The sequence below is a fragment of the Mastacembelus armatus genome, chromosome 21 (genome assembly GCF_900324485.2).
Source record: "Mastacembelus armatus chromosome 21, fMasArm1.2, whole genome shotgun sequence".
Lineage (NCBI taxonomy): Eukaryota > Metazoa > Chordata > Actinopteri > Synbranchiformes > Mastacembelidae > Mastacembelus > Mastacembelus armatus.
This window is the reverse complement of record NC_046653.1, coordinates 27,168,444-27,185,450: the sequence shown is the minus strand read 5'-3', so window position 1 is coordinate 27,185,450 and position 17,007 is coordinate 27,168,444. Positions and strand designations below refer to the sequence as shown.

Genomic DNA, 17,007 nt, shown 5'->3' with positions numbered 1-17,007 from the left:
TCCATGTATAATAATGAAATGATACTTTGACAGAAACGTAGGGGACTGTGGCACAGAACTACATTAGCTACACTGCTATCAAAAATGTCAATTTAAACATAGCAGATGGAGATCTGAAAAGGTAGACAGCACTCAATTCATCATTTCAGGCCTATGCACCTAATTTATAGCTAATCCTTTTTGCCTCCATATCCCACACGTCTCTCCAAGTTAATTTCTTTTCTACCAGCCTGTTCCAGTCTCCTAATCTCCTCAACAACCAGTTTCCCCCTGTCAGTTGCTGTTGTATTGCAGAACCCAACCTGTGATGTACTTGAATAAAATCAACATATCTTTACTGTACATGCCCTACAATATCCCCATGTCTAAGAGCTGCCCGTGGAGCTCCCAGCCACCTTCTAATGTAAGGCTAAATGTTCTCTCTAGCCTCTATACATTCGAGGTGGGTACATGATAAATTGTCAAGGGCGATAACAACTGTACTAAAAGACCAAACTGCAGGAACCACAGTTGGAGTTTGTCTGGAAGGCCTGACGTGTCTGTTCTCTGAATACGATCAATAGCCTGCTGCCTCAGGCCCTAAACCTGCTCTTTATTATTTAGAGCTGCCTAAACTGACTGGCTTCTCCAGCACTGTTGGGATTGATTCCCCATCTACATAAAGTCTTTTGTCTGATTTTTTTTTACCATTGACAGACGGTATAAAATATTTTATAAGCCATAGCCCTATAAGAGAACGAAGAGTCATTATACATCCATGTGACAAATATATTCACAATAAACTACTGACTATATGAACAAAACACTCAGACACATCATTACTGGTAACATGTTTCTATTTTGCTGTAGTTCATTAAAATCAAACTGGAAACACCTTTACATTGAAATGGATGATACTCTATGCACTACTGTTTTCAAAAAAAATTTTTTTTAAATTAAAAAAAAACTTTTAACAGCCGAGAAAAAGTGTATCACTGTTTTATGATTAAAACAAACAATGACTGTACAACAGTTATCAGTGTTAGGAAATTGTTCTGTCCACGTAAAATAGTGTAATGTACTGAGGTGTTTATAAATTTCTTTCATTTTTAGTCCATATATGATTGGATTAAAAAGAGGATGATACAAAATTGCTTGTCGTGTTATAATTAAATGCACAATTTTTGGAAAATCAGTTTCCATTTGATATAGAAGTACATCAAATGCACCAAAACAATCAGGTGAGGTAAACAGGTCTGTGCAGCTTTTCTCCTGACTTCTCTACCACTTCGATAGGTGATTATAAATATCCTTATGTAGGTAAAGAGGATGAAAAACAGGGACAATCATAACATTTACTGAGGCAACTAAGCCTTAGACATACACTAAGAGACAATGATCACATCACTCCTTGTAAGAGGTTGCTAGATTTTTAGATTATTAAAAACAAACTTTAATATTTTAACAGTACTTGGGACTCAACTAAAAAAAGCACACTTACACAGTTGAACTGGATGATGCTCTATGTACTAGTGCTTTAGAAATAAATCTTTGTAATCAGTGCCTTTAAAAGCCTCACATCTTCTTTATTCTGAAACTAAACAATGACTGTACAACAGTTATCAGTGTTAGTACATTAGACTATTTTACCTGGACAGAACAATTTCCTGAGGTGTTTATAAATTTCTTTCATTTTTAGTCCATATATGATTGGATTGAAAAGAGGATGATACAAAATCATTTGTAATGTCATTATTAAACGGACAATTGCTGGAAAATCAATCTCTAATCGAGCTATAAGTACATCAAATCCAAAAAGACATGTGTAATTAATTAGAACAATCAGGTGAGGTAAACAGGTCTGTGCAGCTTTTCTCCTGACTTCTCTACCACTTCGATAGGTGATTATAAATATCCTTATGTAGGTAAAAAGGATGAAAAGCACAGGGAGAATTATAGCATTTACTAAAGCAACTAAGCCATTTACATACAAAACTATTGAACTCACACATCGAAGTTTCAAAACTGCACTGCTGCAAATGATTCCTTTGAAATTAAATTTACACAGTTTAGCATCAGCACTAATAACAACTGGCACTGCTGTCTGACAAAAAGGCAGAAGCCAAGCTACAACAAGGACAATACAGATGTTTGTTTTCCTCATGATAGTTGGATACTGCAGAGGTTTACATATAGACACATACCTGTCATAGGACATGGCTGCCAACAGATAGATCTCTGAACCAGATATAAAGTAATAGATAAACCACTGAAAGAGACAGGCTGAATATGATATGATCTGTTTTTCAGATAAAACATCAGTTAAAATCTTTGGGTAGGCAGCAGTGCTGAGAAGAACAGAGTTCAGTAACAAAGCTGCAATGAAAATGTACATAGGCTCATGGAGGTTTTTGTGAATCACGATCAGACACACAATAGTAGAATTACTGCAGATTATTAGAATATATGCTGTAAACATGATCACAAAATAAAGATATCTGTATTTGTGAACTTCCACATAACCATCAAGAGTTAAATATGTCACATTTAAGTTATTATCCATTAAAGATGTCTGAAACAAAGAGTTAGTCAGTGAAACATGTACAGAACTTCTCACAAGTGTCATACAACCTGCATCAGATCGTCTTATTCAGTAGTTGTTACTGACCCTGAAATGCACCTGTGTGGTCTAACAAGCACAGAAGCTCAGAGATTGGACAGTGGTTGGTTTGAGTCTGTGCAATGTTTTTATCAAATGGACTCACCCCCATGGATCTCATTAGACTCTGCACCAACTTACTCCAAACTCTAGAGACCTGATCTTCTAAATGTTAATGTGTTTTCAGTGCCTACTGAAAAGGCCCAATTTCAGTATTTTACCCTCAAGGTGACTAAAACCTGATTTTTCCACAGCGTTAACAGACCAGACCAGATGTTCTCAGACCAGATCTGGGCCACCTGCATGTCTGGTCCTAGATTAGAGTCCTATCTGATGTATGAGTGTGTGAGGGCCGTCAGAACGGTCAGATCAGAATACATGTGGTTGTTTTAACGTCTCCCTCCTCTGCACTTCGCCTGTCGTCATCATTCAGTGTGGGAAACATCAATGTGGAGGAGGGGGGGCAGTGGAGAGACCAGAACACTTCACATTGGTTGGACATTTGTGGAGAAGCTTCTAATGGAGCCAAACTGCAAGGAACATGTGGGAACCCAGCAGCTTTGGAGGAAACTGTACACAAATGACGTTGTTGTTCTTCACATTTCAGTTCAGTCTGTGCATGGTGGCAGTTTAGGAGCTCAGGGTGTTCACACCAGAGCCTGATACATGTCCCTGACAGACATGGATGGGAAAGAACCTAGACATACACTACCAGTCAAAAGTTTTGACACACTTTACTAATAAACTGAATGAGAACGTGTGACCAAAGTATTCAGTTCAATAAAATTCAATTCAGTTTTATTTGTATAGCGCCAAATCACAATACAAATCATCTCAAGGCACTTTACAAAAACTAAAACTAAAAACCCAACAAATCCCTTATGAGCAGCACTTGGTGACAGTGGAGAAGAAAAACTCCCTTTAATGGAAGAAAAAACCTCCAGCAGAACCGCGCTCAGTTTGGGCGGCCACCTGCCTCGACCGGTTGGGGTGAGTGGATAGTGCAGAGAGAAAAGAACAGCAACAATAAACAACAAATAGACACTGCAGGTTGGTGGGACCAGTAACTGCACATCAGCGATATACAGCTCCAGGACCAGGGACACCTGCAGAAGGTACAGAGAGAACAGAGAGAGAGAGTGAGAGAGGGAGAGAGCACAAACTAGGGGAGAGAGAGAGCACAAGGTCAGTGACATTCAATGGTGGAATATACATGTGAGGGGGGAGAAGAGGGAGGGGAGGGGAAGGTTCGGGTAGGGGAGCTCAGTGCACCAATGGTCCTCGGGCAGTTTAAGCCTATAGCAGCATAACTAAGGGATAGTTCAGGGTTACCTGAAGCCAGCCCTAACTATACGCTTTGTCAAAGAGGAAGGTTTTAAGTCTAGCCTTAAAAGTCCAAGACAAACAATAAATCCAAGGGGTAGGAAAAAGCAAGGTTGAGGAGGTTTTAATTACAAACACAAGGAATCAGTCAAAGTTACCAAACACAATACATTTAGGATACAGGAGCAAACAGATAGTAAGACTGCTGGAACTGAGAAGTACTAAAGTTATGACAGCCACAAAAGTCCTGTTTGAATAAAATACCCAAAGTGAGTAGGCAGGATCCAGCAAAAAAAAAAAAAAAAAAAGAGACGTGTAAAAATTGCCAAAACATGAAGTAACCTCCCATCCCTGAACTGCCACCTTATCGTGGTGGTGGGGCTTGAGTGTTTGAATGGTCTTAGGAACTATGTTGTTGGGGGCTATATGCCCGTAGTAGGGTCTCCCAAGGCAAACTGGTCCTAGTTGATGGATCAGACCAAGAGCAGTTCAATGGTCCCTTATGAAGAAGATGAAAACAGGGATCGTGACATCACCTAGTACGGTGAGGCCAGGACCCCACCCTGGAGCCAGGCCTGTGGTTGTGCCGGAGGTTGAGCAGTACCGACTACAGATAGTTGGGCTCACCTTCATGCACAGCCTGGACTGTGGAATAGTCTCTACTCTGGAATTGTCTGCAGTCAGAGGTCGGTGGAAGAAATACTTTGAGGATCTCCTCAACCTACTGACACATCTTCCACAGAGGTAGCAGCCCCTGGGGTTCCTCAGGGGTCTATTCTTGGCCCTCTCTTATTCAATATCTACATGCTGCCCCTTGCTCAGATTATGGAATACTACAACATTGACTACCATACCTATGCAGATGACACCCAACTTTATATATCAGTATCATCTCATGATTATAGTCCTCTAATTTCATTATGTGAGTGTATTAATCAAGTCAAAGAATGGATGCGCCAGAATTTTCTCCAGCTCAATACAGACAAGACAGAAGTGATTGTTTTTGGCCCCAAAAATGAAAGGTCAAAGGTCATTGCTCACCTTGACTCCATGTCATTGAAAGCTACAAATCAAGCCAGAAACCGTGGTGTAATCATTGACTCAGACCTGAATTTTAACAACCACATAAAATCCATCACTAAATCTTCCTATTACCACCTGAAAAACATTGCTAGAATAAAAGGTTTTCTTTCTACACAAGATGCAGAAAAACTTGTTCATGCATTTATCTTCAGTAGGTTAGATTATTGTAATGGCTTGTTCACAGGTCTTAGCAAAAAGTCAATCAGGCAGCTGCAGCTAATCCAGAATGCTGCTGCCAGAGTCCTTACAAACACCAAGAAACTGGACCATATCACACCAGTTCTCAGACCACTACACTGGCTTCCCGTTAGTCAAAGTATAGATTTTAAAATCTTATTGCTAGTTTATAAAGCACTAAATGGTTGTGGACCAAAATATATTCAAGATATATTGGTTCCCTATGAGGTTTCCAGACCCCTCAGGTCATCTGGGACAGGTCTACTGTGTGTTCCCAGAACCAGAACCAAACAAAGTGAAGCAGCATTCAGTCACTATGCTCCTCACTTGTGGAACAAACTTCCTGAACACCTGAGGTCTGCTCAAACTGTCAGCTCATTCAAATCAGGACTGAAAACTCTGTTGTTTACTGCTGCTTTCAAATAATTGTTCATCCTTGATTTCTTAATGTGCTTTTATGTTTTATTTTACTTTACTTGATTTAAATTTATTTTATGTTAAATGTCTTTACTTTTAAATGCTCTTTTCAATGCTTTTAATGTAATTATATGCCTTGTAAAGCAGTTTGAATTGCGTAGTGTATGAAAGGTGCTATACAAATAAATTTGCCTTTGCCTTTGCCTTTGTGGAGTTGGAGGTTGATCTGTCCATCCATCAAACAGAAGTCACTGAGGTAGTTCATCAGCTTTTCAGTGGCAAGGCACCAGGAGTTGTCATGATCCGTGTTTTCAGTTTCCTGTTTTGGACTTTTATTTTGGCGAATCATCCTGGATTTAGTTTTGTTCTGTTCTGTTCCTCTTTACTTTGACCCAATTAGTTAATTGTTTTCAACTGTGCCTTGTTTAGTTCCTTTGGTTTATATACTCCCTTCTCTGCCAGTCTTTGCCGGGTTATCTGACTACATTCCTGCCCAGCTCTGCCCAGCTCTGCCCAGCTCTGCCCAGCTCTGCCCAGCTCTGCCCAGCTCTGCCCAGCTCTGCCCAGCTCTGCCACGAACTGCCAAGAACTGCCAAGAACTGCCATTTGTTTGCCAAGTGTTTTCCAAGTGTTTTCCAAGTTTGTTTTTGCATTTTGTTTTCCCATGCCTGGATTTCCCTTTTGGATTTTTTGTTCATGGACTTCCTCATTTCTGTTAAGTAGCCTTTTTTCCTTGCATGTGTTTTTCCTGAAACTCTTGCCCTTGTCTTGCATTCTTGTTTCCCTTTGTCTGAGTGGATGTATCTTGTCCTTGTAAAGTTCTTGTTCATGTTTCCTGCAGTCCTGCTTTGTCCCTGTAACCCATGTTCATGTTTCCTGTAGTCCTGCTTTGTTCATCCCTCCCTGCTTTGTTCATGTTTCCTGGTGAGTCTGGTGTGTCCCCGAATGCTTGTGTGACCAGGACTTTCATGTCTTGTTCCCCTTGTGTTCATGTCCTGTCCCCGTAATTCATGTGCCTTGTCCCTTGTTTGGATTCCTGTGTCCTTGTGTTCCCCGCCAAGCCCTGTATCTTTGTTCCTTGTCCCCTAGTTTCCTGTTTTCTTGTTTCTGGTTTTCCTTGCTTTGATTTGGTTCCCTGTTTAAAATAAAGTCCTTGTTTTGTACCTTGAGGTACCAGAGTGGGCAAAATAATTGGTCCTAATAATAATTATAACCCCGACACATGACTGGAGTGGATGAGATCCACCCTGAGTGTATCAAGTCTCTGGATGTTGTTGGGCTGTCATGACTGACACACCTCTGCAACATCGCATGGCAACTGGGGACAGTACCCCTGAAGTGACAGACCGGGGTGGTGGTCCCTCTTTTTTAAGAAAGGGGACTATTGAGGGACTATCCAACTATTGAGGGATCACACTCCTCAGCTTCCCTGGGAAGGTCTATGCCAGGGTGCTGGAGAGGAGAATCCAGCCAATGGTAGAACCCTGGATCCAGGAAGAACAATGCAGTCTTTGTTCCAGTCGCTGAACACTGTACCAGCTCTATATCTACTTCAGGGTGCTCACCGGTTCTATTCATTATTTTTATAAACAGACTTTCCTGGTGCAGCTAAGGGCCGGAGGGAGTCCAGTTCCGGGAACACAGGATTTCATCTCTGCTTTTTGCAGATGATGTTGTCCTGAACTTCAGTGTGCACTGGGGGCGGTTTGCAACAGCTTGGATGAGAATCAGCACCTCCAAGTCTGAGGCCATGGTTCTGTTCAACCGGAAGAAGGTGACTTGCCATCTCCAGGTCAGGGGAGAGATCCTGCTTCATCTGGAGGAGTTTAAGTATTTTGGGATCTTGTTCATGAGAGAGGGAAGAACGGTGCATTGGCAGCAGCAACGAGGTCAATTTACCGGTCTGCTGGGAAGAAGAAGGAGCTGAGCTAAAAGGCGAAACTCTGTTTACCGGTCAATCTACATTCCTACTCTCACCTATGGTCATGAGGTGGGTCATGACCAAAAGCTCAAGATCTCGGATACAATTGGATGAAATGAGCTTCCTTCGCAGGGTGGCTGGGCAAGACATCAGCAACAAATCCTTAACCTCTGTGAGTTACAGTATGTGGTGGGACCTGCATGTATAAGTTTTTCCAGCACTTCTCCAGGTAAACAACTCATACCCACCCACCCATTCACATGATGTAAAAGAAAGAGTTTAATCAGACCAGTCCTCCTGATTCCAGATATGTTCTTTAACATGCACATAAATATCTAGAACTGTCTTCTTTCACCTGCACAACATTGCCAAAATTAGAAACATCCTGTCTCAAAATGATGCAGAAAAACTAGTCCATGCATTTGTTACCTCAAGGCTAGATTACTGTAACTCATTACTATCTGGATGTCCCAGTAACTCCATAAAAAGCCTCCAGTTACTCCAGAATGCTGCAGCCAGAGTCCTGACAGGAACTAGCAAGAGAGATCATATTTCTCCTATATTAGCTTCTCTTCATTGGCTCCCTGTAAAATACAGAATAGAATTTAAAATCCTTCTTCTCAAATACAAATCCCCTCATGATCAAGCTCCTTCATACCTTAAAGACCTTATAGTACCACATAATCCCAATAGACCACGTCGCTTTCAGAGTGCAGGTCTACTTGTGCAGAGTTTCCAAACGTAGAATGGGAGGCAGAGCCTTTAGCTATCAAGCTCCTCTCCTGTGGAACCAGCTCCCAGTCTGGGTTCAGGAGGCAGACACACTCTATTCTTTTAAGGCCAGATTTAAAACCTTCCTCTTTGACAAAGCATATCGTTAGGGCTGGCTTCAGGTAACCCTGAACCATCCCTTAGTTATGCTGCTATAGGCCTAAACTCCTGGAGGACTCTCCGTCATGGACTGGGCTTGTCTTGTCTCGTCCCTTGAGCACAGAGATTTTCTGAATCTTTTGATGATATTATGTATTGTAGATGATGTAAAATATAGATGATGATTTAAAGTCTTTGCCGTTTTATGTTGATACTTGATAGTTGTTTGACAATTTGTAGACGCAACTTTTCACATCTTTACTTCTGAGAGACTGATTCTCTAAGATGCTCTTTTTATACCCAATCTGTTGCTGACCTTAATCTAATTAGATGAAAGATTATCTTCCAGTTCTTCCCTGTTAATACCACTATACCTTTCCAGCTTTTTTGTCGTCTTTGATCCAATCCTTTGAGACATGTTGCTGCCATCAATTTCAAAGTGACCTTATTGTCTTAAAATGGAACATTTACATAAATCCAAATCAAACAGATGTTTTCTTTAACTTAGTTCAACCTGTCTTACAGTTGCACAGGGGGGAAATATACAAATGCTTTAGCTTTGCCTTCAGTGTGGTTTCATGATCGAGTCCTTTTAACATTTCACTAACAATTACTGATAATCAGCACCGGGTGGAACAGGTGCCCCTCTGTAATCATGGGGTCATTCAGAGAACTACAGACTAACAAATTTACAGATTAGGCCAATACAAATAAAACATTTTTTAAGCAGACAAGTCAAATTACTACAAACTTAAACCAACAGGGGACATTAAATGTGAAAATCCAACAGGCTTCATGTTGGACTAGTAAAATTTGTAGAATAAAACACCAGGGAGGCTACAGCACTTTATCCACAGCCGCACACCTACACTGGGACCAGAATGGTTGTTTACTTTAAGATGCTGTACATCTAAGGGCTAACAATGACACTGTAACACATATAAATATATATATGAAACATGATTTTATTCATGATTTCATCTGAAAATCTTTGCGTTACTTAGTAAAACATTTCCATTTTTATGATAGTGTCACATTTTTATTCATATTTTCTTCTAACATCACTATTAACATGCATGTTGGATTCTTAAATTGAAAACAAGCTTTGTCTCACAGGGTGTTCCTGTGAGACAAAGACAAATCTACCATTTCAACACAGAAGAATCCAAAGTTTTTTGAGTCACTGCAACAGACCATGTCATTAAACATTTTGAGATTAAAATTAATAAAAGAAAAAAATACCAGGATGATTGATGGAATATTACTTAACTGTTCATATATCAGTTCCGGTTGCGTTCACAGAACAACATTTTGAGTTTTTGGGATATTTCTTTCATTTTTAGTCCATATATAATTGGATTAAAGAGAGGGTGATACAGTATAACTTGTAAAGTCATTATTAAACGAGCAGTTGATGAAAAATCTGTTTCTAGTTTAACTATAAGAACATCATAAGTAACCAAACAAGAAAAATTGAACAAAACCAGCAGGTGAGGTAAACAGGTCTGAGCAGCTTTTGTCCTGACTTCTCCACAACTTTGGTAAGTGATTATAAATATCTTTGTGTATGTAAAAAATATAAAGAGCATGGGAACAATTGTAACATTTAACAAAACAACCACACCATACACAGATAATGCTCTTGAACTCACGCAGTGAAGTTTATAAGCAGAATTGTTGCAAAACATTCCTTTCATTACAAAGTTACACAGTTTAGCGTTGGCACTCACTGCAACTGGTACTGCAACCTGACAAGCAGGCACACACCAAGCTAGACCTAAAAACATACTCACTGTAGTTTTCCTCATGATAGTTCGATACTGCAGAGGTTTACATATGGACGCATACCTGTCATAGGACATGGCTGCCAACAGTAAAAACTCTGAAGCACCTAAAGAGTAATAGAGAAACCACTGAAAGAGACAGGCTGAATGTGATATGATCTGTTTTTCAGATAAGACATCAAACAGAATCTTTGGGTAAAGAGCAGTGCTGAAAAGAACAGAGTTCAGTAACAAAGCTGCAATGAAAATGTACATAGGCTCATGGAGGTTTTTGTGAATCACTATCAGACACACAATAGTAGAATTACTGCAGATTATTAGAATATATGCTGTAAACATGATCACAAAATAAAGATATCTGTATCTGTGTAGTTCCACATGCCCACCAAGAGTTATATACGTTGCATTTGATTCATCCATAAAACTGATATTAGTGTTTAAAACAGATTGTTTCATTTACAGTTACCTTCAGGCCGTGAATGTTCACATTCAGAGTCCAGAACTCTTCTGATCCATGGGTTGTTTTTTTTTATCACGTCCTCATCCTCCATGGATCTCATTAAACTCGCCTGAAGATCTACTAATGAAACATGTGTTTCACTCTTCACTTCCATACTCCCAAAGGTGGGAAAACCCTTACACCCTCTAAACCTGCCTAACTTTGAATGCACCCACCACAAGCAGGTCATCAAACACACACCACTATTAGCAGAAAGGATGAATTATTCCATTCAGTCATATATGAAATATCTTCACAATTACTGGAGAGACTAACATGAAATTTGTTGCAGATATTCAAGGTCCCTAGTGGATAAATTCTGATTTGCAAACCAAAAGACCAATATAGCACCAACCAAACTGGGATTGTTCATATATATCAGATTTCTTTTTTGTATCATAGCTCTTTACCATATTGTCACAACGGCTCAGGAATGCTGATCCTGTCCCTGGCAGGGGGACTGAGACCACCTGATTGCTGAACCACAGTACCAGCAGTTCTGTGTTAAAACCCAGCACTGCCAGATTGTTCTCTTGGACCTGCCTGAGACGTTCCAGCACTTCTTAGATGGCTTCTTCATTGCAGCTGTGACATTCATGTTGTGACGATTGTAATTTTGAGCTATATTTTTGATTGTGTGGTTTGTGCAGTGACATTTGTTTGCTTTGATTTTAAAGGACAGTGAACCAAATGAAAAATATGTGCAAGAGTGTGAAGTTCTCATTTAAACAAAGTTTACCTTTGATAAATATTTGTCTTGTTTGCAGAGTAGCATTATAAAAAAAATTTCCATTGATCAAAAAATGCAACGTGTACTGAGGATGAATTATTTTGTCCCTGTCTGTTTCCAGATTATTGTTTTCATATTGTATTTTAATCAGTGCATCTTTCTCGTTTCACTGAAGATTCTCCACTGAAATCCACCAAGACCTTGGAAACTCAACATTTCCGACCAGAATTCCATCATAATAGATCAGCAAATAAACATGGATGGTACAGTGATGCACAGATTAGCACAGTAAGAAAGTTCTGGGTTCAAACATCATACGCTCCTGGGGTGGGCTCTCCAGCCCCGTCCCATCCAAGCCTTCACAGGAATAAACATAAAGATAATGAATGGATCAAGTTAACATTGTTACATTGATCCTCCTGAACATACAGATCTTTTTAAATTGGTCTGTGCATTTTTTCTAGTGCTCTCAATCAATTTAAATATTTAATCGAGATTTATGATGTCTATAGGTAACTCATGTAATCACACATTTCTTATCTGTTGTAAATGTAGCATTAATTAATTACTTTCAGGTTTTATCAAAATGGGATTGGATACATTTGGTGTTTTATGCAAATATATGTATTTTCTTGTTGCAACAATTTAAAAAAATTAAAAACACTGTCCAGAATAACTTCAAGGTTATGGCCTGCTTGGACAAAGTGTAACATGGCAAACTCAATCCCAACAACAACAAAGTGAAGACAAGTTTGGGCCTGGAGCAGAGGTCTCCTCAGTGTTTCCCACCTGTGGTTTGGGGGCTGAAACTGGAACGATGGGACAATAATCACAGAACGTGCATGTGTCAAAAATGGATCATTTCATTATCCAAATGTTACGATGTTGTTGTTCTCTAGGACCTTTGGACTGTAGTCCAAGGTGCTCCCACTGTGGATTATGTCTGATTATATGGACATGAATCCATGTCTTCCACAAGGTTCATGCAACCTCCAACACACAGTGTTAAAATCAGTCCTAAAACTGAAGGGTATCCAGTGAAGGCCTGTAAGGACTGTTCTCTTTAGGTGTGTTACAATCAGGTCAGCAGCATTTTTAATCTGATGTAGTCAGTCAGGATTAAGTCCTGCATCTGTTTCCATGAGTGTACGACAGAAGAGAATAGCTTTTCTCAACACTGTGGCGAAAAAGGTGAATCTGTGTAGCTTGACCATAGATGATCTTTTAATAAAGTGGTGTTCAAGACACATTCTCCTTTTTGTTCTCCATTCCCTGGTACGAGAGTAAATGTGTTTCTTTTTGCCATGGTTTCACATCTTAGAGAGACAGCCAGAGTGTGTCAATGCTGGTTTGGTCTGTATCCTACTGTGTGTTCTGCAGATGCAGACGAGCCCATGATGAGGAAATAACTACCTGACAGCAACAACACAGTTTATTTTAGGTTTATTGTGTTTTACATTTTTTCTCATCACAAATGTCAGAAATGCTTAGTTACAAACAAACCTGTCCTTTCAACATGGTCAAAGGCCACATCTGACATGAAAACCATCAGACATGCTCCAGCACCGACCACCACACACACTCAAACTTTCTTCTCCTGTTTGTCCAGGCACACAGGGTCATTCAGGTCCCAGCTGGACGTGAAAAATAATGAATTTCTCTGGTGTCAGCATGTGCAGCAGTGACAGACACAGCTGGGAACAGTAAATATGATTTTTACTGGTTATTATTTACACATTGTGCTGTTCAGTCTCAAGTAAAGAGTGTCTGTAGTAAACAGTAAAGACACTTATGGAGAACAGACACGTTAATCATTATTTCACTGTTAATGCATCAGATGATTCTGGCTGGACAGAACAACCTGTTGAGATGTTTAGAAATTTCTTTCATTTTCAGCCCATATATCAGTGGATTAAACAAAGAGTGATACACAATTGTTTGTAATGTCATTATTAAACGTGCAGTTTTTGGAAAACTGGATTCAACTCGAGCTATAACAATATCATACCCACTCAAACAGGAGAAACTGATTAAAACCATCAGGTGAGGTAAACAGGTCTCTGCAGCTTTTCTCCTGACTTCTCTACCATTTCGATACGTGATAATAAATATCTTTGTGTATGTGAAAACTATGAAGAGAAAAGGGAGCATTAGGAGATCTACTAAAGCAACTACACCATATACAGATATTATATTTGATCTTACACAGTGAAGCTCATAAATTGCATTGTTACACACGATTCCTTTGCAAGTAAAGTTACACAGTTTAGTTTCAGCACTCAGTATTGTTGGGACAGCAGTATGACAGGCAGCTAAAAACCAAGCAAGAACCAGTAAAATACAGATGTTTGTTTTTGTCATGATAGTTGGATACTGCAGAGGTTTACATATAGACACATACCTGTCATAGGACATGGCTGTCAACAGTAAAAACTCAGCACTGCCTAAAGAATAATTTGTAAAGAATTGAACAAGACAGGCTGAATATGATATGATCTGTTTTTCAGATAAAACATCGATCAGTAGCTTTGGGTAGATATTAGTGCTGTAAACAACAGAGTTCATTAACAAAGCTGCAATGAAAATGTACATAGGCTCATGGAGGTTTTTGTGAATCCAGATAAGACACACAATAGTAGAGTTAAAGCAGATTATTAGAATATAAACAGTAAACATTAGCAAAAAATAAACATATCTGTATTTGTGAACTTCTACATAACCATCAAGATTTATATGTGTAATATTTAATTCATTCTCCATTAATGTTGCCTGTAACTAATGTTCAATAATCACAGCAGATAAAGAAAAAATCTTATTCCAATAATCATTCATGATAACAATGTTATCAACATCCAACCTGTACTGGAGCATCTTATCCATTCACTGACCAATGACTTTCACTGCACTTGTGTGTTGACCTGCTCCCTTCAGAGAGTGAAGTGTTTAAAGCTGTGGAAAGTTTTTATTAGTTTGCTTTACCCTCCATGGATCTCATTAAAGTCTCCACCATAAAAGATATCCAAAGTACTTAATCAAACCCTGGAGGCCTGAGATTACTGCACCATTTGATCTATTTTACTTCCGCATGCATCCTGTAATAAAGTATCAGCTACTACCATGGTTTCCAGACTATGAGTTGCCTTCAACAAAAACAGCCTTTTTGAAGGAAAAAAAAAAAAGTGTATAAGTCACTTCAGTGTATAAGTCACGTTTCCATATCCCATTTATTTCTAAAATCCTAGAAAAATCTGTTGCTAAGCAGCTATCAAACCACTTACACAGAAATAAACTATTTGAAGATCTTCAATCAGGATTTAGAGCACATTATAGTACAGAAACAGCACTGTTAAAAGTCACCAACAACCATCTTTTATCCTAAGATAATGGACTCAACTCTGTACTTGTGTTGCTTTCGACACCACCGACCACAGCATCTTATTACAGAGACTGGAGCATGTGATTGGAATCAAAGAAACAGTATTAAATTGATTACAATCTTATTTATCAGGCAGATTCCAATTTGTTCATGATGAACCTTCCATGCACTCAAAAGTTAGTCAGGGAGTTCCACAAGGTTCTGTGTTAGGACCGATTCAGTTCACCTTATACATGATTCTCTTAGCCAATGTTATTAGGTAGCACTGCATTAATTACCACTGCTATGCAGATGACTCTGGGCTATATCTATCTATGAAATCATCTACCCAACATTTGCTGCTGTTTCTCCTGGATCACATCAGGTTTAGTACGATGTTGCAAATGTCCCTCTCCCCAGAAACAATTTCCAGCTCTTCCTTTGGGATCCATCATCATAAGCAGACCTTCTGGGTCTGCCTGCTACAATTTGGAAGTGCCCAGGAAACCTCCAGTAAAAGTCATCCAGGAGGTATCCTAAACAGATGCCTGAATCATGTCAGCTGGCTTCTTTGGGTGCAAAGGAGCAGCAGTTTTACTCCGAGCACTCTTTCCATATCAGAACCCTATGAACAAAACCCATTATTCCAACTTTAAGTCACAAAGACTGCCCTAGTAGCTGCTGAAAGTCATGGCCTGCTAAAGCCCACAGGACCTCATCTGCACATTGAAGAACATAAATTGGATCGCAGACAAGGGGTTGGGAATGTGTTTCATTTTTTCCCAAGAATGCAGATACTACTCTCATTCCGGTTATACAAGGATGAAAGACTCATAGCAAGACTGCCTGTACCCTTTGCTCCTGCAGTGACCCCTTCAAGACTCCCAAGGAAACCCAGTCATAAGCAAAGGTAAAGACTTGGTCCATTGCTTCACCGGCAGTTAATGATGTGCCGATGAACTAAAATGTTGCCTGCATCTGCTGCTTGAAAATAAATTATTCACCCGCACCTATAATTTTGTCTGATATGGATCTGTGCACTCGACCTGCAGCAGATCATCAGTTTAATTACTCTAATTCTTTGTTTTAAGCATGATGTTATAATGATTGATCTCAACCACCCACAACCCACCCATAATTAATCAGAATGCATTTTCTTATTACTTCACCAACTTCACCCGCGGATTATCTGCAGCGCCCACAAATGTAACCGCCATCCGCGTATCACTAACGGCAGGGTTGAATCTGCATTGTTCCTTCAGTAATTGATTGGAGCCTCCTTTCCAACACCCTTGCATAGGCTTTCCTAGGGAGGGTGAGCACTGTGATGCCTTTGTGATTGGCAAAAACCCTTGACTTCCCTTTTTTAAAGATAGGAACCCCCACCCCAGTCTGCCACTCCATATGCACTGTCCCCATGTTCTGTGTGACACTGAAGAAGTGTGTCATCCAAGAAACACCCACAATGTCCAGTGCTTTCAGCATCTTTGCCACCGATGAGTATCTCAACTACATCAGCAACTACCAAAAACCATTAGAGTACATGTACATTGGGCTCAGGAGTTCCTCAAAATGATCCTTCCGCCACCTGATGATATTGCTAGTCTGGGTCAGCAGTTCTCCCCCCTGCAGAACACAACCTGCATCAGACCCTGCCTTCCCTTCCTGAGTCATCCCATGGTTTGCAAAAATTTCCTTGAGATCAAACAAAAGTTCTTCTCTGCAGCCTTTCTGAAATCCCCTTAAAACCAGGTTTGGCCTTCAACGACCGCTGCGACTGCAGTCCTTCTCTGACATCCTGATGCCATATGAACCATCTCGAACTTTGAGAACATCAGGGACAGGCCTTCTGCTCGTGCCCAGACTCAGGACTAAACAGGGAGAAGCAGCGTTTCAGTTATATGCAGCTAAAACCTGGAATAGTCTTCCTGATGATGTTAGACAAGCCTCATCTCTGGCAATGTTTAAGTTCAATCTAAAAAGAGGAGGCGGTTCTGCTGACACCAGTCCACGAAGTCCTGCGTCAGTCTTCTGTACTCTGCGTCATCGTCTTCCGTGATGAGCCCGACAATCGCACAGTTGTCAGAGAACTTCTGCAGAACACAGCCATCCGTGTTGTGTTTGAAGTCTGCAGTGTAGAGGGTGAAGAGGATGGAGGCCAGGACGGTCCCCTGGGGGGTCTCCACACGGCAGGTCAGGATGTCGGACAC

The 17,007-nt window shown here is 40.1% G+C and overlaps 3 protein-coding genes across 3 annotated transcripts; all 3 read right to left on the bottom strand.

The window, feature by feature from the left end:
• Positions 1-1,627: 1,627 nt before the first annotated feature.
• LOC113123885 (olfactory receptor 11A1-like) lies at positions 1,628-2,542 on the bottom strand (the record flags this gene model as incomplete). The annotated part of the gene is made up of 1 exon (XM_026296245.1): positions 1,628-2,542. A coding segment is annotated over exon 1 (915 nt), but the record flags the coding sequence as incomplete, so codon positions are not given.
• Positions 2,543-9,709: 7,167 nt separating this feature from the next.
• On the bottom strand, positions 9,710-10,636 carry LOC113123214 (olfactory receptor 6N2-like). Its single transcript, XM_026295034.1, has one exon. It carries the CDS (start codon positions 10,631-10,633, stop codon positions 9,710-9,712), a length of 924 nt encoding a protein of 307 aa, XP_026150819.1. The 5' UTR covers positions 10,634-10,636.
• Positions 10,637-13,275: 2,639 nt separating this feature from the next.
• Positions 13,276-14,202, bottom strand: LOC113123915 (olfactory receptor 142-like). Its single transcript, XM_026296291.1, has one exon. It carries the CDS (start codon positions 14,200-14,202, stop codon positions 13,276-13,278), a length of 927 nt encoding a protein of 308 aa, XP_026152076.1.
• Positions 14,203-17,007: the final 2,805 nt, after the last annotated feature.